General features: G+C 47.6%; 1 protein-coding gene across 2 annotated transcripts in view; it reads left to right on the forward strand.

Moving 5' to 3' along the window:
• The first annotated feature begins 474 nt into the window (after positions 1-474).
• Positions 475-22,187, forward strand: part of KLHL26 (kelch like family member 26) — a 32,116-nt gene continuing 10,403 nt past the window's right edge. The window contains exons 1-2 of one of the 2 annotated variants that reach the window (XM_075902884.2): positions 475-562; positions 21,764-21,946. In XM_075902884.2, the coding sequence (XP_075758999.1) occupies positions 516-562; positions 21,764-21,946 (230 nt within the window). In that variant the 5' untranslated portion in view covers positions 475-515. The remainder of the gene's footprint in view (positions 563-21,763; positions 21,947-22,187) is intronic. The other variant, XM_075902886.2, reaches the window with a different exon arrangement.

Raw genomic sequence — 22,187 nt, forward strand, 5'->3', positions numbered from 1 at the left:
GACCCAGTCCCCGGGGGGGGGGCACCGTGGGGCAGGGGACTCCTGGGGGCAGCGCCAGGGGGCACCAGGGACCCAGTCCCCGGGGGGGGGGCACCGGGGGGGGGGGCACCGTGGGGCAGGAGACTCCTGGGGGCAGCGCTAGGGGGCACCAAAGACCCAGTCCCCGGGGGGGTCACCGTGGGGCAGGGGACTCCTGGGGACAGCGCTAGGGGGCACCAAAGACCCAGTCCCCGGGGGGGGGCACCGTGGGGCAGGGGACTCCTGGGGGCAGCGCCAGGGGGCACCAAAGACCCAGTCCCCGGGGGGGGGCAGGGGGCAGGGGACTCCTGGGGGCAGCGCTAGGGGGCACCAAAGACCCAGTCCCCGGGGGGGGGGGGGGGCAGGCTAGGGGGCACCAAAGACCCAGTCCCCGGGGGGGGGCACCGTGGGGCGGGGGGGGGCAGGGGGGGCGGGACGGGGGGGGGGGGGCGGCCGCCGGCTCGCTCCTGCCCCTTTAAAGCGGCGGCGCAGGGAAGATGGCGGAGTCCGGCGGGGCCGAGTTCGCCTCAGAGCGGCCGAGCAGGTGAGCGGGGCCGGGGGCCTCCAGCTGCCCCCGCCCCCCCCCCCCAGGCTCCCTCCCGGCCCCCGCCCCCCAGATCCCCTCCCCCACCTGCCCCACTTCTGCCCCCCCGGTGCTCCCCTCTTTAGCCCCCCTGCTGCTGCCCCCCACTGTCCCCCGCATCTGCCCCCTCTGCTGCTGCCCCCCTTCTGTGCCCCGCCCTGTCTGCCCCCCCCCCGCTCTCCTAGACTGTGCCCCCTGCCCACACACCTCTGGCTCCTGCAGCCCTCTGCCCCCCCCCCACCAGACCCCCCTGCCCTCCCACCAGACCCCCCTCTGCCCCCCCACCACACCCCCCCTCTGCTCCCCTTCCTACACCCCCCCTCTGCTCCCCTTCCTACCCCCCCCCGTGCCCCTCAGCGCCCCCACTTAGAAACTCCCCTGCCCCCCCACGGCTCCCCCTTGACACTCAGGAGAAAATAAAAGTCCCAAGAGAAAGAATTGGGGGTTTTATTTTTTTCCTGCTTTTCTGCTTGGAGACTGAGGCTCTGTTTTTTGCTGCGAAAAAGGCGGCGTTTTGATATGGCGAGCTCTATACAATCATAGCTGGCGTGAGATGCAGGTGATCTAGCTCGTGGGAGTCAGTTTTTGAACACACACACACACACCGGCATGTACACACTACTTGTTTACATCCCCATAACCATGGTGCAAAACTACGCCCTTTCTGCAGGGTGGACAGGGGCAAATCTGGCAGCTGGAGAGGGAAGGAGGAAAAAAAAGAATAAAATCTAGTTAATAATCCCTTGTCTTCTCTGATATTTGGCTAACGATATTAAAAGGCGCCCTTTCCAAACTCTGCAAAATCAGGGTCTTTCCTGGTACGCAAAGGGTGGAGGTGAATTCTTGCTCATTTGTAATTTCTGGATTGACTTCTGCAAAGACCAGGCCCTTCTGAAGTCAACTTTTTTTTCATAAAAAAAAGTAGACTCAAACCTAGTCACAAGTTCCTGAAATGAACAGTGGGCATCGATGTTAGTGTGGGAGGGGGAAATGAATTCTTAGGGTTTCTTCCAAGATTAATTTTCAGTCAAAATCTAGTGTTTGAAGAAATAATTGCTGCATCCTTGTTAGATTTGTATTGCAGGCTCTTTTCTTTGTGGGTGGGGGAGAGCAAGGAAGTGAGCTGTGGCAAACAGCAACAAAGTTTGCTCCCTGCCTCTCTCTCAAGCTGGTCTCAATTCTTGGGTCAGAGCTGCTTCCTAGGAAGGGGCATAAGCATTTGGGCTGAGATTTCTGACATGGGTTTTCCAGTGTGCTATTTGTCACACTCCAGGATTGCTGTCTATACAGTGTCAGTGAAATGAGTTACACTGAAGTCTAGTCTACAGTAGAGAGGTTTGCTGGTGTTTCTATGCCAGTAGAAAGTGGCAGACCCTTTTAGTGTACATGCGGTTATCTACCATCAGAAAGATGCTTTTGCCTGCATGGCTTATATGAGTTTCCCAAACAAAATAGGTTGTCAGCAAAACCGACATTTTGCAGTGTGACTATGTCTATGCTAGGGGTTTTTGTTGGTTTAGGAAAGGTATAAAAAATTGTACTGCTAACCAACTTTGTTGTACCAGCAAAAGTTCCTAGTATAAACCTATCTACTCGATGCTTACAGTGAATTTTGGACCTCATCATTTTGCACCTATAGTTAGGATTACATTTTCCAACTTGCATTACTTTGCATTTATCTGCATTGAATTTCATCTGCCATTTGTGTTGTCCAGTCACCCAGTTTTGTGAGATCCCTTTGTAACTCTTCATGGTCAACTTTGGATGTAATGAAACCTCGGGGGGTAGCCGAGTTAGTCTGTACAGAAAAAAACAACAAATGGTCTGATGGCACTTTATAGACTAACAAAACATGTAAATGGTATCATGAGCTTTCGTGGGCACAGTCCACTTCTTCAGATGACGAGAGTTCTGAGTTTAGAGTGTGCACACCCAAAATAAATAGATGGGGGGGAGGAAAAAAAGGAGGTGGTGAGAAACAGGGAGCAGAGGGTATAGAAAATAAGGGGGTTAAGGGAATCAGATCACTGATTTCCTTAACTTCCCTATTTTCTATACCCTCTGCTCCCTGTTTCCTTTCCCTTTCCCTTTCCTTCCCCCCCCCCCCTTCTTTCCTATTTATTTTGGGTCTGCACATCCTAAACATACCATCTACATGTTTTGTTAGTCTATAAAGTGCTATCAAATCCATGTTTTTAATTTAATGATCTTGTGTAGTTGTATATCATCTACAGACTTTGCCACCTCCCTATTTACCCCTCTTTCCAGGCCATTTATAAATACGTTGAACATCACCGGTCCCAGTACGGCTCCTTGAGGCACCCTGCTGTTTTCCTTTCTCCATTGTGAAAACTGACCATTTATTCCTACCCTTTGTTTCCTGTCTTTTTTTTAACCTGTTACTGAGCTATGAGAGGACCTTCCCTTTTGACCCATGACAGCTTGCTTTGCTTAAAAGCCTTTGGTGACAGACTTTGTCAAAGGCTTTCTGGAAATCTAAGTTCACTATATCCACTGGGTCACCTTTTGTCCACGTGTTTGTTGACTCGAAGTTCCTGTGGAACTTGTGGATAACTCTCTGAAAAGCAGTGACAGTCAAAAAAGCCAACAAAATATTAGCAACTGTTTTGAAAGGGATGGATAATAAAGCAGAAAATATCCTAATACCGTTATATAAATTATGGTATGCCCAATGCCAGATGCCCCAGAGGGAGTGAACACAACAGGGAAACATCAAGTGATCCCTCTCTTGTCATCCGTTCCCAGCTTCTGACAGGCGAGGGACACCATTCCTATCCATCTTGGCCAATAAGTATTAATGGACCTAACCTCCAAGGATGTATCTAGCTCTTTTTTGAACCCTGTTAAAGTCCTAATCTTCACCACATCCTCTGGCAAGGAGTTTCACAGGCTGACTGTGTGCTGCGTAAAGAAAAACATCCTTTTGCTTTTTTTTTAAACCTACTATCTATTCATTTCATTTGGTGACCCATAGTTCTTGTATTATGGGAACAAGTAAATAATACTTTTTCCACACCAGTCATGACTTTATAGACCTCTATCTTTTATAGATCCCCTGAGTCTCCTCTTTTCTAAGATAAAAAATCCAAGTCTTTTTAATCTCTCTTCATATGGCCCCTAATCATTTTTGTTGTCCTTCTCTGAACCTTTTCCAGTGCCAGTATATCTTTTTTTGAGATGAGGTGACCGCTTCTGTACTCAGTAATCAAGATGTGGGCGTGCCATGGTTTTATATAGAGGCAATAAGATATTCTCTGTCTTATTTTCTGTCCCTTTTTTAATGATTACTAACGTTCTGTTCGCTTTTTTGGCTGCCGCTGCACACTGAGTGGATGTTTTCAGAGAGCTATCCCCGATGACTCCAAGATCTCTCTTGAGTAGCTGTAGCTAAATTTGGTCCCCATCATATTGTATGTATAGCTGGGATTATTTTTTCCAATGTGCATTACTTTACATTTACCAACATTAAATTTCATTTGCATTTTGTTGCCCAATCACTCACTTTGGTGAGATCTTTTTGAAGCTCTTCACAAGCTGCTGTTTTTATGTTATTAGAATTAGCTGTATGGGCAGGGCTCGACAAACTATTGAATCTACTCGCCCATGGCGAGTAGATTTCAGCCCAGCGCCCCGTTTACCGGCGGCACACTCATGCGCAGTGCGGCTCTTGCTCATCCGCAGTGCAGGGCTGGCGAGCGGCTTTCGCCGCTGTTTGTCAAACCTTTTGTGTGGGGGATAGGAAACGAAGGAGCGCTGGAATTCCATGCGTTCCACTGTATTTGTATTTTTAAACAAGAAACTCCAGTAAAAACCCCAATGTTTTTATTGTGTTCTAGCAAAATTGTTTAGCACCAAGAGTAACTGGAGTGTTCTTTATCTGGGTCTCTAGAAAAGCTTGTTGTGGTGCAGGGCGAAGGAGGAGTTTCTTCCCACTTCTCCAGTTGGGATATTAAAACACTTTGCGATGTGTACGTCTGAGTCTGTGAAACTTTTTTGTTTTAATGAAAAGATGATTGTGTGGAAGGTTTGGTTTTCCTTCACTAGGAAATGTAATCATGCATAATGACAAGTTTTAACAGGTTCAGTGATCTGAAGCTGCAACAGATAAGTTGGTAAACATTAGCTCCAGATTTACTTACATTACTGACATAATGTTGAACCCACATGTTCTTGTCTAGAGCTGATGTTTCTGTTCAAAAACAAGGGTTAAACATAATTCAATTTCTTATTGAAAACAAAGCTTATATGACATTATTCCTGATTGTTTTTCAGGAGGTGTTTTGGATTATTTGGATTTTTTTAAATTTATTGATAGGGGTTAATAGGAACAGGGTTAAGTGTTCCAGCAAAACATATGGGTTTCCGTCAAAATTGTCCATCCCCAGCTGTTGTTTGTATGCAGAAAAACATTTGATTCCATTTAAGTATTGACAGATTATAGGATGTTTTCAGATTATTCGGGTTTTGGGGCCTATTTTAAAAATAGCAGCTATTTATTTTATGTTCTGATACGAAATATTTTATGTAGCTTCCATCCCAAAATCAAGTGTTGCTGCTGTACTGATAACATCCCAGCCTTTCTTGCTGGGCAATCCAACAGCAGCACATGTGAGTACAGAGAAACCTACCTAGCACCCTGCATGTGTTGTGCTGGCCTTCCGCTCATTTGCTCGTCTTCTGAGGATCTGGCAGGGGACTGAAAAGTACAAGAATTCTTCTGCACATGGTTTCAGTTCCTTAGGCTCAAAATAATGGTGCCACACAAATGGTGTAGAAGGACAGCGTAACATCTGTGAGGCCGGCAATGGGAAGGCTGATTTTTTTGGCCCATCAGAAACTATAATGTCCCTTTGAAAGGCTATGTAATATTTACAGTTGATTCAGAAAGCAAGCGCCAGATCTCTGTGCTACACTGTTCAGGTGGGGGCTCTTCCATGCGTTCATTAAAACCTCTTACTCTTTTTGGTGTGTGTGTATAAAAAGCTACCTAATACAGTGTGACAAAGGCCATTCAGAGAACTTTTCAACATAGACGTCTGCAATTGTTGTTGTTTATGTATGTACTGTTCTAGAATGTATAAACCATAGCTCTCTGTCACTTGAACAATTATAAATATTAACTTGCAAACATTCTTTATATTTGGCAAAAATCCTGAAGATACTTCCCTTCCTGGCTGAATTAGGTCGGCTTAAGGTACACAATTCCAGGTGCACAATAAAAAACATAGCTGGAGTTTATGTCCCTTAAGCCGAGCTTCAGTATCATCTTCATGGCAGGAGGTCAACGGGAGAAGCACTCCCATTGACTTCCTTTACTCCTTGCGAGAAGTAGCAGGGTCAGCGCAAATAGAGGTGCCCTCGGGGTGTGATTTAGCAGGTCTTTACTAGACTAACAAAATCAAATGCTGCAGCATCGATCTTCCCACAGGTGGAGACATGGCCATAGTCAGTGACCAATTGCAGACATGGTCATCAACGATGAGATTTGCTGTAGAGGGAATAGGACATTTCTCAGGGACATAGATCTTGTGGATTGCTAGAATAGGTGACATAATAGTACATTGCTGTAAATACAGGTTTGATTGTGTTAAGGATGTTAAATATCATGTAACTCACTAATTGAATATTGTGTAACTGACTAATTGAGTAGTCGATGCATTTCTTCATTGATTATTCGATTAGTCAATGGGGCAGCGCTGCACAGCTGATCCTGGGCTCCATGAAGCGCTGCCCTTTTGAAACGTCGTGCAGCATTTCAAAGGGGCAGCGAAGTGTAGAGCCTGGGTTCCCCCCCCTTTGCTGCCTCTTTTCTATAGAGGCAGCAAGTGTGTGTGTGGGGAGGGGGGAAGCAAGTAGTCAACTAGTCCTTAACATCCCTAGATTGTGTATGCCGAGGGATTTCCATGTGCTAGCTTTTCTGGATTCATGTATGCATTTATAATCTACAAGCTGTTATAGCTGAACAGTGCTCAGTAATATGCATTCCTGTCACTTCTAAATCTTGTACTACGGTGTCATTCCTTCACTCGGGAGTGCAAGTGTGCCCTCCCAACCTAAGCTGTCTGCCTTTGCGAAGGAAGTAGTTGACACATGTATCCCGCTAAAGGGAGGTCGTGTTTCTAGTGTCTAGAGTACAAGACTGGGGGAAGAAACCTTTCTGAATTGTAGCCCTAGCTTAGCTACTGACTGGTTGTGTATCCTAGGTGTGTCACTACACCTTTCTGCACCCCCATGCTCGTCTTCATAGAAAGGGTACCTTCTACTGTCCCTACTTCCTGTGGATTCTGGGAAGGTGAGTTAATGTCGGTGCAGCGTTTGGCAGAGTTACGGCGCTGTGGGAAGTGGTGTAATTTGTTCTGGAATCATCGTAAGCCATCCGGAGTGGAGCATCAGCAGCGTGTTCCCTGATCTGTGGCGAAACTGTTCTTGCCTCATTGCAGGTTGGCTGTTTTGAAATAAAGGGCTCTGCTACTCTCGCTACTGCGTTTGCTTTCTTAAGAGTGGGTTTGCCTGAGCGTTCAGGTGGTTGCAGGAAGCGCCTGTCTCGAGACAGCGGGCATCACGTGCAGTTGGCGGAGTGCAAGGGAGAAACTTTAAGGTTGTCTCCTACAGTCCTTCATTGCAGCTATCCATGCATATGGCATTTCAGTGGTGCGGGATTGTTCAAACAACTGGAAATCCTGTTGGTACGGAGCAATAACTACTGTGCTTCGAATGCTAATCACTTTAACACAGGAACCCCCTAAAAGCAAGGAAATTCAGCTGTGGTCACCAAGCACCCTATGAACCAGTGGGTTCAAACTTCTTTGATTATGACCCAGTTGATGCTGCAACCCAACATAATTTGACAAGAGTGTGGGCTCTGGGGTGGGGCTGAGGATGGGCTTTGGGGTGCAGGAGGGAGTTCTGGCTTGTGGGGGAGGTCAGGGTTGGGGCAGGAGGGGCTGACCTTGAGCGGCTGTGCAGCAGGGCGGCTAAGGCAGCTTCCTGCCTCTCCTGGCACCGCAGACCCTGCTGTGCCCCAGAAGCAGGTTCCCGGCCAATGGGAGTGTGGAGCTAGTGCTCAGGGCAGGGGCCGTGCGTGGAGCCCTGTGCGCTCTCCCCGCCCCACACACCTAGGAGCCGGGCCTGCTGCTGGCCACTTCTGGGGTGCAGCACGGCCAAGGAGCTGCCTTAGCTCCCCTACCCACTGCTCACCTGATTCCCCTGCAGCAATGAGACCCAGGGCCCGACATTCCATCATCCAGTGCTGGGTCACGACCCGTCATTTCAAACTCCCTGTTATAAGCTAACCCATTAAGTCAGAGATGGTCTCAGCCTATACAAGACCATAGGCGGTTCTACATGCTGCGGCGCCGAGGCACCTATGCAGCCCAGAGCGAGCAGTCATTATAATCCTGAATTTATCTGGGTTTTGCATTGTAAGAAGCATGTGCACACACCTACTGTACTTCCGTTCACGTTTTCTTTGCAGTGCTGTTCAGTTACATAATTCCCCTTTATTGTTGAAAAGGCTGTGGTAAGAATTTAGTGCCTTTTTAAAATCAAACCAATTCCCAGTCCAAAACCTTGGCTTTGGAAGGGAACACTTCCTGCTTTTCGTGAGTTCATGGAATGCAAAGGGCAGTTCCGTCCAGCCCTGTGGATCTTGGTGAGGGAGGATTCTGACTCCAGAGAAGGTGGGTACAGAAGAGACAGCGAGACTCGTTTGGTGTCCCTTGGGAGGAGAAGCTTCCTGAACTGTCCAAGGTTTATAATGAGGTCTGGGTGAATTTCACTGCAGCATTTAAAGGCAAGGGGAAGAGTCATGCTAAGCTGTAGAAAAAATCCTTTCGGACTCTAGGGAAAGGCCATTGTGCAGAATCTCTGAATGGGAACTGACGAGGGAAGGTGTCGGGGCGGGCTGTAAATCTGGAATGATCTATCAGGGATGTGAGTGTGTAGCCATTTACATGATTAACAGTTAAGCCTGGGCTGTTACACCTCCACCTTTTGCTGCTCCTGTATCAGAGGCAACAGGGGAGGCTCCTGCCTGCCCCCCTGCGTGAAAAATTCAGCAGTTACATGTTGACAAAAATCAGTGTTTGTTAACATCCCTGTAATCTATCACTGGAAATAAGAGAAGCAAGTGGTATAAAGTTCTTTAGAAAAGCAACCACGCCTGCTCCCCCCCTCCCCCCCAAAAAAAGCACCTGCACAAAACGAGATATGGGAAATATTCCCCCCAACCAAGGAATCCTATAATATGGGTAAGTGAAGGTGCTTTCAGCACAAACACCAAACGAGAGCAGAATGCATGGACATGAGAGATGTGGGAGACCTACAATTCTCTCCAGTTTAAAAAAAAATGCATGTGTCTCATTTCACATCAAGAGTAAACAGGCCTGTTTTTCTTTTTTCCTTCTAAAGAAGGTGGGAGAAAGAGATCAAATGTAACAGGAGGGAGGGGAACCCAGTACAAAAGGAGATTGTGGACTGAATTGAGAGACTAGGATTGAGTTTATGTTGCTGTAACCTAATATACCTTTATTGTGAAGTCTTTTCCATTAGGAGACTTTTTGTTTCTTTAGGAACTATTAAAAAATTCAGGTTTGCATAGATTTATATTCTGTACAGTTGCCGCAAGGAGCTATTAAACCAGATTCAGCTGCCAGCTATGGGAGACAGAAATGTATACTGGTATAAATGTTTATGCTGTTGTTGAGTCACTGTAAAAATGATTGCTGCTTTTGTTTTTTTCTTTCAGCATCTAGAGGCTTGAGAGCGGATGGCTTCAGATTATGTAGTTGAAAAGTAAACTTCAGCAGAGTTTTACAGGCTTGTGAGTTGCTCTAGGAGTATTGCTCAACATTTCCTGCACTGTAAGGGACAATCCTGCCTTGGTAGGGCAGTGGCCTAGAGCAGTGGTTCTCAATCTGCAGCCAGAAGACCGCTTGCACACAGCTGTGGCCCATGTGATACCTTCAAGGTCATACCGGCAGTGGATATTTTAGGGATGTTCAAATGAGCGTATGGTGCTGTGTAACCACTGAAAATTCCAGCTGTTACATGGTTCCATGCGGGGTGGCAGTCGGCTGTCTGGGAACCGGTGCGCACAGGGAGCAGGTTTCAGAGGGTCCTTGAAGAGATTACATGGGCCACCGCAGTGTGCAAGCGGTCCTCTGGCTGCAGAATGAGAACCACTGCTCTAGCCCGTGTGTACTGGTTCCCACCTGCCCCGTGCTGCTTCCTCTGTATCAGAGGCAGCAGTGCAGAGCGGCAGGCAGCTCCCTGGGAGCCGGTGCATGCTGGGAGCTGGCTTTTAAGCCAGTTCTCTGTGCGGCGTGGGAAACTGCATGTTGGGCTCATTAATTAACCATGTACATGGTTACACTTTCACATTCTTAATAGATATTGTGTGGCTGTGGCCCAGATAACTCAGAGAGACTAGACTGCATATGCGGCCCATGATGGTAAATAGGTTGAGAACCGCCAGAATGGACAGCCTATGAAGACTTTTTCGATTTCTAATGTATATTAACTATCATCACTGAACTGTAGAAGGAGAGAAAATGAAATGAATTGACCTTTCCAAGTGTAACTGACACACCTAGCGTGGTTCACTGTCCTATGCAGTGGCACCTAGACCACAGCAACAGTTAAGACCGAGAGACCTCTACAGTAGTGGCTGGGAGGAAGCTGGCTTTTAGCTCAGAGGGTAGAGGCTCCTATACTCAGCTTCAGAGGTCCTAAGTTCAAATCTGCCTGGTGGCAGTTACACAAGGAAATGCTGTGGCAATACTTAGGTAGGGCTTAAAACGGTTCTGTTTAGTTAATGGGTTCTGTTTAGTTAATGCAGAGTAGATTGCATTCAAGTTTATGGCTCATCCGAGAATCTTTAGGAATGCAGTAGGAAAGCTTATCTGTACCCAGAAGGTAAGTGAAAAGGGAGGGAAGTAAGCCATATTAAGAGAATATGACAATACAGAATTTGGAACTGACCTTACAGTTCCACATGCAGCTGCTTGCTGGTGCTGTAAAGTCTGATTTCTTGTCTTTGGATTGAAGGGGCGATGTTTAAAATGCTCTGGCAGGCGAAACGAGGGTGTTTGGTTTTTGTGTGTTTCACTCTTGTTTCAGATTGGCAGTGGTGAGCCGCACTAATCTGGTGTGCGTGTGTGTTTATGGAGGAAACTACTTAGTGAGTTATGAAAGCTGAGCTTTAGAGTCCTATTCCTTTTACTGTATTGCACATTTTCTGTGGGGACAGAACATAGGTAATTGATACTCTGTCAGTTAGGGTGTGTCTGCTGCAGTTGGACACCTGTGGCTGGCCCAGGCCAGCTGACGTGGGCTCCCAGGACTCTGACTAAAGGGGCTGTCTAATTCAGCCCTGGGATCCCCCTCCATCTTGCAGGGTCTTAGAGCTTTGGTTTGGACTGAACCTGAACATCTACATCTCAATTAAACTGCCTCTTAGCCCGAGGCCTGTATGCTGAAGTCAGCTGGCGTGGGGCAGCCATGGGGTTTTAACTGCAGTGTAGCCACATCCTGATAGAGCAGGAGAGCCTGGAGGTCCTACTCAAGCACACAAAGGCATACAGCAACAGAGACCTGTCCCGCCGCAAAGAGTTCACAGTCTAACTTGGGAATAAGTCGCGACAAGTGTGGAGAACGGAGGAGTGAGGGAAGCGAGGACAAGCAATGAAAATACCACTGCAGGGAGACGTAGGCAGCTACCACACACAGCGCCGTGGCCAAAAAACGTTGTACATGGAGTAGATTGATTGATTTTTGCAAGGCCAGAAAGGGAGGAAAACAACTGTGATCAAATAGTGTGACCTGCTGTGTAATGGAGCAGAAAATTTCACCCAGTGACTCGGAATGGAGGGGACTGTTCTTTCCTTCTGTGTGCAGGGTGTCAGTGTTCTATGTTGTGTGTGTGCATGTGTGTGTTGTTTTTTTAATACAATTGGCTCTCTGGGAGAGGTCCAATCTAGCTGGCACTGGTTTGTGATAGGCGGGAGTGAGGAGCAGGGATTTGAAGGCAGGCACAGGGATAATTTCAGGTAGGATGTTCCAGTGTATCCTGATCTAATTCAAGAAATACGGAAGTGTGTCAAGGGGGAATGAAAAACAAACCAAGAGCCCCCAGTTCGTAAAAGCCTGTTTGGGATTGGAATGAAGGACTGCATTTTATGGCAGGTTCCATTTAACTTTGGCCTGCTGTGCGGCTTGGCGCCACTAGATGCCTCTCTGTTTTTGCTCACCGGTCTGTGGGAATGTTGCCCCTCTCGTGATGGTTGTGGACTTGGGGGCATTGTAATGGGCAAAGAAAACAAATGGCAGAAAAACCACAAGGGCTCCCGTTTTGGGGCCTCCGGGTGGCACAACGATGCAGAGAATACGTAATGCTTGTAAAAGATCGTATTTTATGTCGTTGGGATCGGCTGTATTTGGCTTGTTGAAACAAGTGTCGTTTGGCTTTGGTTTGGTTTAGAGCAGAGATGGGCTAGTGAGTGGGCCACATGAGTGGCCCTCCTTCAGCTTCGGGGGCTGTCAGATTGTCGTAACCAAGATAGTCTCCTGGGATTGGATAGTTTTGCTAACTGAGTTTGCACACCTAGTATTTATGCAGAGTGCTGATTGGACCATGGCAGCGCTTTGATTGGCTGCAGAGGAAACCCTGGGCTCATTGGTTAACATTTATGGTTACATGCAGGCTCCTGGTACACACAAGGAGCCATCTTAAAAGCCAGTTCCCCTCACGCACTGGCTCCATGGTAGCCACCTGGTGCCCAGTATCCGAGGTAGCAATACGGAGGGTGAGGGGGCAAGCGAGAGCTGGCATGCGCAGGAAGCTGGCTTAAGAGCTGGCTCGTCACACACATAGGCTCCAGGGAGCTACCTGCCGCCACATGTAACCACTGACATTTTCAGCGGTTATACGATTACTTAATTAAATGCATTTTAACATCCCTAATCAGCACGCACCTCGCTTCATGTGCCCTTACTTTATGTGCATGTCACCAGTAGGAAAAAAACCCTGTACGGATGGAAACCAGTCAAATCTGGCAACACTGCAGGGGGGCACCCGTAAACAAAATGTCTAGCGGGCCACACACAGAACCCCTACGGGCTGCAGACTTTCCACACCACTGGGTTAGAGGCTGGATCAGGAGTAGGGATGTGAAAGATTAACCGGTATGCAGAACCCTTAACAGGTGATGCTTTCGGGTTCCAGTTAATCATTAACTGGTGGGTGCTGGAGCAGTCCGATGGGGGGGACTCACCACAGACAGGGGTCGCTCCAGACCGGACTTGGCAGGTGGAGGGGGCCACTTCAGTCCAGCGGGACTGGAGTAGCCCCCTGCACCTCCTTTAATCAGTTAAACATAATGTTTAACCAGTTAACCAATTAAATTGGATTTTATATCCCTACTCTGCAGGATTAGCAGACTTCAGCACCGGAGGATGTCACCGAGTCGGGTGCTTTATCATATCAGACAGTATTATTACATGCATAGTGTCATGAACACAGGGCACAGAATTTGTAGTCCTTGGGATCTGGCTGAGCCTTTCTCTCCCTTGAGCTCCTTGTGTGTTTGAACTATCCTGCAGCTCCAGGAATGGAAGAGAGTAGCTGGTGGTTTGAAATGATTGGGGTACAGTGTCGCTGTTGGAGGAATTTGTGGGATTAGGGTCATTTTATGTTTCCCCAAGAGGGAATCATCCCTGCAGGATTAGAACTGGGCCTAAGGATAGCGCAGTCTTTGTGACTAGGGGTCCCCTTTTATGATCTTCCCAATCACTGCCGGATTGGGAACCAATCACTGCCGGAACCTAGCTTGAATGGCCTTAAAGCAAAGTCGGGGCTGAAGTGCTTTGCTGACCTGGGATCTTAGACATGCAGGCACCAGGTTGGTGCTCTGGGGATCAGGGTGCAGTTCCAGGCTGGCCACAAATATTGTTTGATAACTGAGCAAGTCGCTGAATCTCTGCGGACCTCTGTTCCCCATCTTTGAAATGGGCACGATGGTAAGATGGTCTTGCCCACGTACGTTGTAACCTTTCGGAGGTGGGGACTGTCTCCAGACACAGTGGCTCTCAACTAGAGGTTCGAGTGCTCTGGGAGTGCACACAGGTCTTCCAGAAGGGACCGCAACTCGGCTAGAGGTTTGCCTGCTCTTATAACAGGCTACATAAAAAGCACTAGCAAAGTCGGTACAAACTGAAATAGAGTGATTTGTTTTTACTGATCTATATACTATACGCTGACATGCAAGTGCAATATTTATATTCCAATTGATTTATTGTGTAATTGTATGGTAAAATGAGTGAATAAGGAATTTTTCAGTAGCGGCACGCTGTGACACTGCTGTAGTTCGGTGTCTGATTTTTGTAAGCAAGTAGTTTTTAAGTGAGGTGAAACTTGCAGGTACACACGACAAATCATACCCTGACGGGTCTAGTTGAATGTGTCCTAGCATGTGTATTTTGTATTTACAATTCCTGGCACTGGGGGGGTCCCAACCTTGCGTGGGACTTAAGAGCTACCTTAACACACATAATAATGGTTGGAGTCTTGTGGATGTTCTTCATTAAATACCTTTACAATTAAAAATTAAACCCTCTTCCCTCCCTGAAGGGCAGATTTTTCCTAACCTCAAAGACTTGAAAAGTACAAGATAGGGCAAGGTTTTCAAAGGTGACTAGTGATTTTTGGCTGCCCATTTTGAGGCACTTGAAAAGAGCCTGGTTTATTCAGAAACTACTGAGAATTGGGCCCATTGAAAGAGTCTCAGTTTGGGCACCCAGCTCACTGGGCACTTTTGAAACACTTGGACAGACGTGTTAGGCCAGACATGTGTATTCCTCCTTATTGTTTATGATGAACGAGTAAGATGCAAGGGGACGAAGAGAGAAGAGGAGGAGAAGGTAACAAAGAAAGAAGCAACATTGATTGTATTCATAAATGTTGCTTCCTAAAGGGGGTTGTGTTTCATTACAACTCCCTCTCCCCTCTGTGAATGTTTAATTAGCTGCTGATCATTATTGTTAATTTGGAGGAGGGTAGATTATTCCTGATGTTGCACCACTCAGATTCCGGCTTGTTGCTGGGCATGCAAATGGGTTAATGGACCAGGTATTTTGAAGAGCCGCAGGCTGAGTAGCAGCTAACAGCCTTCCTCACCCAAATTCCAAGCTGTATGTGTTCTTTCTGAAGGAGCCCTAGTAGTGGGTTTTGGGAGAGGGAAAACGGGCCAGAGAAGTGTTGTCTGGAAGTCAGAGCAAATACTAATACGACTCCATCAAACTCTTCAGCCGTCTGTGTAGCTTTCTGCTCGTGGGAAATGTGTCACCGTGAGTTGCTGAAAACAACGACTGTATCGTTTGGGCGTGTGAGATAAAGCCCAAGGATGTGAAATATTATGGTAACCATGGCGACCACTGACTTATCCGAGGGAGTTTGACTTTTTTGTTTTGATTTTAAGTCTCTAATTGTAGTTTAGAAATTGGAATCTGAATGTGCTTTTTACACAGGCACAGAGCTGACGGCATTTAAATGAACTCCCTTAGTAAAATCGCTCTCGTCCTGTCTTGTGAGTGCTCGGAAAGGAGGCACTTTGTATTCCGACCATGCGTGCAAAATAAAGTGAGTCTCTTCGGCTTCACTTTGGTTTGGCTGTTCTCGCTTATGTGGGCTTCGCACTGCCTGATAGACTCTCGAGCGGGCAGAATTCCTTTTTTTTTTTTTAATCCACAGAAAAGCGGTGCCTATGCAAGCTCCATGCACATGCACAACCGGTGCTGCGTTTTACCTTTCGAACCTTGTCTACCATAGGGACTCTTACAAATCCCTCCAGAGCTACCCCTATTAATCCGGATTAGAATGAGTGGCAGCCGAGGCACTTGTGGTCAGTCCTGCCTGCCACCATCAGTTGTTGCTGTTGTGTGTTTGAATTACAGTAGTGCCTGGAGTTCTGTCTGGTGTCAGGGCGCCATTCTGCTATGTGCTATACAAAGGACGAGACAGCTCCTGCCCTGAGGAGTTGTCTGTCTAAACAGGCAACAGGTGGGAGGGGAAATAGATGCACAGGGAGAGGAAGTGACTTGCTGAGGGCCTTGCAACAGAGCCAAGAGAAGAACTGTAGTATCCTGAGTCCCAGGCTGGTGCCACAAACACGGGATCGTGCTTCTGCTTGAAGCTACAGAGCCCTCTCTCTCACTGGCACCAAATGTGGTTGAGCCTAACCAGTGTCGGAACTGGTGGTAAAATTCCCCGGCGTGGACACAGTGGCAGAATCAGAGGGGAGCTCAGTATCCATGGGCCAAAAAATCCTTGGCCTTTTTTTTTCCGGAGGCCTTGTCTACACAGGGAAAGTGACCAGCACAACTTTTGCAGAACTAGCTATTCTGCAATGGCTTTGCTAGAATGGCTCCTCTGTTCTGGAATAAAAGGGACTTTTACTCTGGAATAGCGCCCACGTGGGAGAGTTACCCTGGAACAAGCTCTGCTGGTCCCTTGCCCCTTTATAGACAAGGCCAAGCCTGCTGCTGCTCAGTCTTGTCTACGCTAGGACAATTCATTCTGTTAGAAAATGTGCTAGTGAATGTTAATTCCTGGGCCTCGCTGCTGTCGGCTGATGTGATATGAGAGCTCTTGGCCACACAAGGTTGGGGAAAATGTATTGAACATTTGTTCATTAAGACGCGGGTGTTCTAATAGAGTGTTTGCCCCGGATAGAAAAGACCAAATGCTGCAGTTGTTTTTTGTGAGACCAAGTGAGTGAGGTAAAAGCTTTGATTGGACCAACAAGCTTTCAAGCCATACACAACTCTTCTTAGAATCATAGAACACTAGAACTGGAAGGCACCTTGAGAGATCATCAAGTCCAGTCCCCTGCCTTCATGGCAGGATCAAGCATGGTCTAGATCATCCCTGACAAATATATGTCTAACCTGCTCTTGAATATCTCCAGTGATGGAGATTCCACAACCTCCCTCCGCAATTTATTCCAGTGCTTAACCACCCTTCCAGGAATTTTTCCGTGATGTTCAACCTAAACCTCCCTTGCTGCAGTTTAAGCCTATTGCTTGTTGGCCTATCTTCAGAGGCCAAGAAGAACAATTTTCCCCCCTCCTTCCTGTGACACCCTCTTAGCTAACCGCTCTGAAAACCGCTCTCATGTCCCTCTCAATCTTCTCCTTTCCAAACTAAACAAGCCCAATTCTTTCAGTCTTCTTTCATAGGTCACAGTCTCTAGACCTTTAATCATTCTTGTTGCTCTTCTCTGGACCTTTTCCAGTTTCTCCCCGCCTTCCTTGAAATGTGGTGCCCAGAACTGGACACAATACTCCAATTGAGGCCTAATCAGCGCAGAGTAGAGCGGAAGAATGACTTCTCATGTATTGCTCAAAGCACTCCTGTTAATTCATCTTCAGCCCTGACGGGTTTTTTTTTCTTCCTTCCTTCAGGTTGTTTTCTATGAGCAATACCATTGAGGCCCTCTGAATCCCTTTCATATGGGCTATCATGAAGTCACTGCTTTGTAACTTGGCTGGCTTCAGATAGCCGCAGCGAGATGAAAGCCGTTTCTGTCCCATTACCTGAGTCAGCCAGTCCCTTTCACTAAACAGAAGCTGCAACTATCTTGGAGCTTATGGGAACATTGGCTGCTATCATGGGCAGTGTCCATGAAAAAAATGGCATGCAACGAGTTGTACCCACCCTACTTAGGGCTCGGCTACTCGCAAAAACTGTCCTGCTTGAATTGGTCTGTTAGCAGGACAGCGCCCGTGACTGGATGTAATTTACTGATATAAAGATGCTGTACACTGGAACTGCCGTTCCTGCAAGGGAATGGAATAATTATACAAAGCTTACGTAACTATAAGTCATCCTTTCAGCAGTGTAACTGTGTTAAAAGCCCATATCCTGCAAACGCTTTCAGGTCCTCTTAAAGCTAGTGCATAAAGCATTTTGATGCCCTTGGATGCAATGTAGATTGAATACAGTGTTGTTACTTTCTGTCAATGTGTGGGTTTTTAAAAATTTGTTGAATGTTTACACGGGGTGAATTCTGACTCGTTAATACAGGCAGCCACTTTACCTTGCTCCCTGGACTTGGAGGAACTTGAAATGCTGCAGAGGCAGTATGCTCAGCTCTTGGTGAAAACCACTTGGCTTTTCTCTAGAGGTCTCTATGCCTTTTGAGAGGCTCTGCAACAGAGGGTGGGCATAATGCTTAGTTTTGAGAGGAAAGAAATAAAATAAGGAAAATCCCCAAGTGCCCCCAAACCGATCTTACTAAACAGGGAGGGGAGAGAAGGTTTGCACACCAAGGGCATATTTAGGGGGAGCTCGACACTGCCGCGGTCAGTCTTCTGGGGTTTGATTTAGCGGGTCTAGTGGAGACCCGCTAAATCAAACTCAGAGGGTGCCCCCTTCAGTGCCAGTACTCCTGCTTTTCCTGTTGCCCTTCTGCTGTGTGGATGGTGCGGAAATGCAATTAAGATACATCAGCTTTGGCTATGTAATTAACATAGCTGGAGTTGCATATCTTAATTTGACCTTCTACTGTAGCGTAGACAAGGCCTGAGGGAATAGCTGGGAACCTTTGCATGAAGAAGGCTCTGTAACTTGAAGGCGTGTTTTGAGGCACAGAGCGGTGGACGGAGACTCTTCCTTCCATTTGCCAGTGAAGCCCTTTCTTCTCTATCTGTCTGTTCCAGCGACACAGGTACAGTGTATGCAGATGATCTCAAATTAGATGCAAACAGCCTTGCAAAGGCACTTTCCAATATTCAAGGCTTCCTTTTATGCTTCATAGTCTCTGGCATCCAACTTCTGCCTCTCCTCATTTCTAGTGTAGCACAAAGCACGGAGAGCGAGGACACATAGTATACTGTGTTGCACCGTTATTTTGTGCCCTGTGCTATGTCAGACGCGCAGGTGTGAGCTTAACTTGTTTTTATTACAAATCCCCTTTTACTAACTGAAGTGTTGTGAGAGACAAGGCCGGGCTTGTTGCCTCTCCCACGCCCCTCCTTGGTTTCCCCGTGCCTCCTTCTGTTTCCTGTGGTTGTGGTTATTTTTCTCAACTGGATGTCAGGTTTCCAGTTTCAGTCGTTTTTATGACGGTTTTGGGGTGGTACTTTTCAATAAACCTAGCAAACACGGGCAAACAAAAGCACTCCTTATGCTACTGGATTTTTCATGTGTTTTATCTGAAGGCACTAAAGAGACTTCAATTGTTGGATCCTTTGCATTTTTCACCCGCAAGTGTGAACATGAAGTAGACAAGAATGATTGAGCATGGAGCAAGGCAGTATAACTTGGAGTAATGAGATGAAACTAAATAATGGTAAATGAAGGAGCAATATTGGTACTGGGCAAATTTATGAACAGTGAGATCTTTTCTCAGGTCTGGCTTACCCACAGACTTTGGCTGAGTCTCCACTCACCGGAGGATTGACCCTCTGGCAATTGATCTTCTGGGATTTGATTTAGCTGATCTAGGAAAGACCTGCTAAATCAAATGCTGAGGGCGCCCCTGTTGGCGCACAAGGGAAGTTGGTTTTTTCTCCTGTTGACCTCTCACTGTGGAGACAGCACTGAGCTTGGCTTAAGGTATGTTGACTCAGTACATTATTTACAGAGCTGGAGTTGCATACCTTAAGCCAGGGGTGTCCAAACTTTTTTCAAAGAGGGCCAGATTTGATGAAGTGAACATGCGTGAGGGCCGACCATTTTGCCTGACATTCTTTGAACCATTAAAATTAAATGCAAATTAACTATTTTATGCAAAGTTTATTGCAAACGGCATACTTTTCATTTTGTCACATGGATGACAAATCTAAACAGGTGTTAAATCACTCTGCCTTTCATATCTGAAGGCCAGATGAAAAAAAAATCCAGGAAGCTGAAATATATGTCGGGAACATTGTAAAGTACATTACATATTATTGGTAATAAAGGTTGTCTGTCAACTTTTAAGTTAAAAAAATATGAACAGGAACATAACACCAAGTATACATGTGTCCAAATATATTTATAACTGATTTAGACCAACTGACATTAACTGAGATTTTACAATGTATTCATCTCAATACATATGGATTCGTTGGGGGCCATAAAAGATAGATATTGCCAAATTACCTGTGGGGCCGTATTAAACCGGAACACGGGCCGCAATTGGCCCGCGGGCCGGACTTTGGACATGCCTGCCTTAAGCCAACCTTCCCTCCGCAGCATAGACCTGGCCTTTGTTGCACTATTTTGGTTCAGGGTATATTTTCACCAAGATATTACACCAGCACAGCCTCTAATGGGGCTCAGTTATACTGATGTAAATGTGGCCTGTGCCATTCTAGCTCATTCCCTCTCCTGGAGCGGAAGAGCTGTCCCAGGTTCGATTCATTGTATTTAAGGCCAGGGACTAGCAGATCAGCTAGTCTGAGCTGAACATGCTAAATGTCACCCAGTTAATCCTTTGCTGAGCCAAACAACTTGTCTTTTGACTGATGAAAAACTTGTTTGGCTAAAGGGCATCTGCCTGCTAGCCAGCCCCACGGGGACCACTTTGGGGCTTGAACAACATTGATCTCAGTAAAGCAGTGTGGCCTTTGCATGTCGACAGGCCCTTACCCTGTGGCATTGTCTCCCATGGAAAGATGGACATTCAAAAACGAAACTGAATGTTCCATAAGGAGAGATCCTGCCCTGGGGAGAGGGACCAGATGTAACCTAATAAATCTCTTCCAGCTTCACTTTCTGAGATGAACCGCTAGTAAGAGGAGAGCTTTTCAGCAGTGTTTTATCTGAACTTTTCTTTTTAAGCCTCTCATTCAAACTGAACTTGGTCCACTAGTTCTCTCACAGGGTCCAGAGAGACTAAGGCTTCATATGCTCCAACCTCATTTGTCTTTAGCCACAGAAGGGGGCCAGGGCATTTTAATCCAGGCAACATGCTGTTCTGCTCGCAAGGGGACGTGGATGAGGACTAGTGCCATTTTCACTGAAGTCAAACTGATGCCGGAACCGGATTGAGCTCTCTGAACTAAGACTTTGTAATTCTTTCAGTCCTGGTCTGTAGCTGATTTGTAACAACGAATTGCGTGTATCCTAGGGATGTTGCCTCAGTTGACCACCCCTAAATAGACTCACATTAATGCCTGGGTAGACCCCCAAAGTGCTCTACGATGACTAGGGATGTGAAGGACTAGTTGACTGTCCAAAAAACAAATGCTTATCGGATAGTCGACACATTAGTCGACTAGTCCCTCTCACTCTCCTCCCCCGCTGCAGCAAGGGTGGGGGAGAGGTGGGAGGAATTCAAAGCCGCAGCACCGCATGGAGCCTGGGCCCAGATCCCGGGCTCCATGCGGTGCTGCGGCTTTGAAACGCCGCATGCAGCCTGAGGACACCCCAGCTGGTCCCAGGCTGCATGTGGCGTTTCAAAGCAGCAGCACCGCATGGAGCTTGGGATCAGCTGGGGACTCCCCGGCTGACCCGGGCTCTGTGCGGTGCTGCCGCTTTGAAACACCATGTGGAGTCTGGGGCCAGCTGGGGTGTCCCCGTGGCGTTTCAAAGCAGCAGTGCTGCAAGGAGCCCGGGGTCAGTAGAGGAGTCCTCAGCTGACCCCGGGCTCCATGTGGCACTTTTGCCTTTGAAGTGTAACAACAGCCCTAGGGCTGTACCAGCAGTCGAACGGGGGCCAGATTATGGAGCTCCTGGGAACTGCAGATGGCCCCCAGGCTGTGAGTTTGAGACTCCTGATTTATACGATGCTAAACTCCTGCAGCACGGAATGGGCTGGACCTTGCACCCCGCTCTGGTTGGAGGTTCTCGGGGGACGGAGCAGTCAGACGGAGGTGCGGGTGGACTGGGGCATTAGTCACAACTGCGGGGTCCCAGGTGTGTGTGTGTGTGTGTGTGAGTTGCTTGGCCATGTTTACTACTGTTTAGGCTGGCTCTGATCTGCTAGCTCAGAAGCCCACGGCTGGCTGTCAGGAACGTGAAACCATACCGTAAAAACTCGACAGTCGGTGGCCATCCGGCTGTTCCCCCTCCCAGCCGCTTCCCCAGCAGGTCGCTCCGCAGCCATCGCCCACATTGCAAATGGAAAACCCAGCCTGTTTCTCTTGTTCTGTTTTTAGCATGGCGGACAAGAACAGCGCCCTGAAATGCACGTTCTCTGCTCCTGGCCACAGCACCGTGCTCCTGCAAGGACTGGCCTCGCTCCGGGCTCAGGCGCAGCTGCTTGATGTCATCCTCACTATAAATCACGAAGCATTTCAGGTTCATAAAGTTGTCTTGGCTGCCTGCAGTGACTACTTCAGGTGAGACTCTGGCAGGAAAGCAGACCCAGGCAGCCCTTTGCCTTTCCCCCTCCGCCCTAGGAAAGGTGGCGGGACGCTGTTTGGGAAAATGAAGGGCCGGCTGCTCCCTCGCACCGAGTCGGGTCTCACCGAAGGCCGTGGCATGACTTGTGGAGCGAGCTGCTAGGTGGTATTTAATTCTAAGCCTTCCTCTCCTTATAGGCTGCCCGGGCAGTGCTCTCTGCCTCTCGGGGAGGGAATA

The sequence above is a fragment of the Pelodiscus sinensis genome, chromosome 32, assembly GCF_052426305.1.
Source record: "Pelodiscus sinensis isolate ZL-2025 chromosome 32, ASM5242630v1, whole genome shotgun sequence".
NCBI classification, from domain to species: domain Eukaryota; kingdom Metazoa; phylum Chordata; order Testudines; family Trionychidae; genus Pelodiscus; species Pelodiscus sinensis.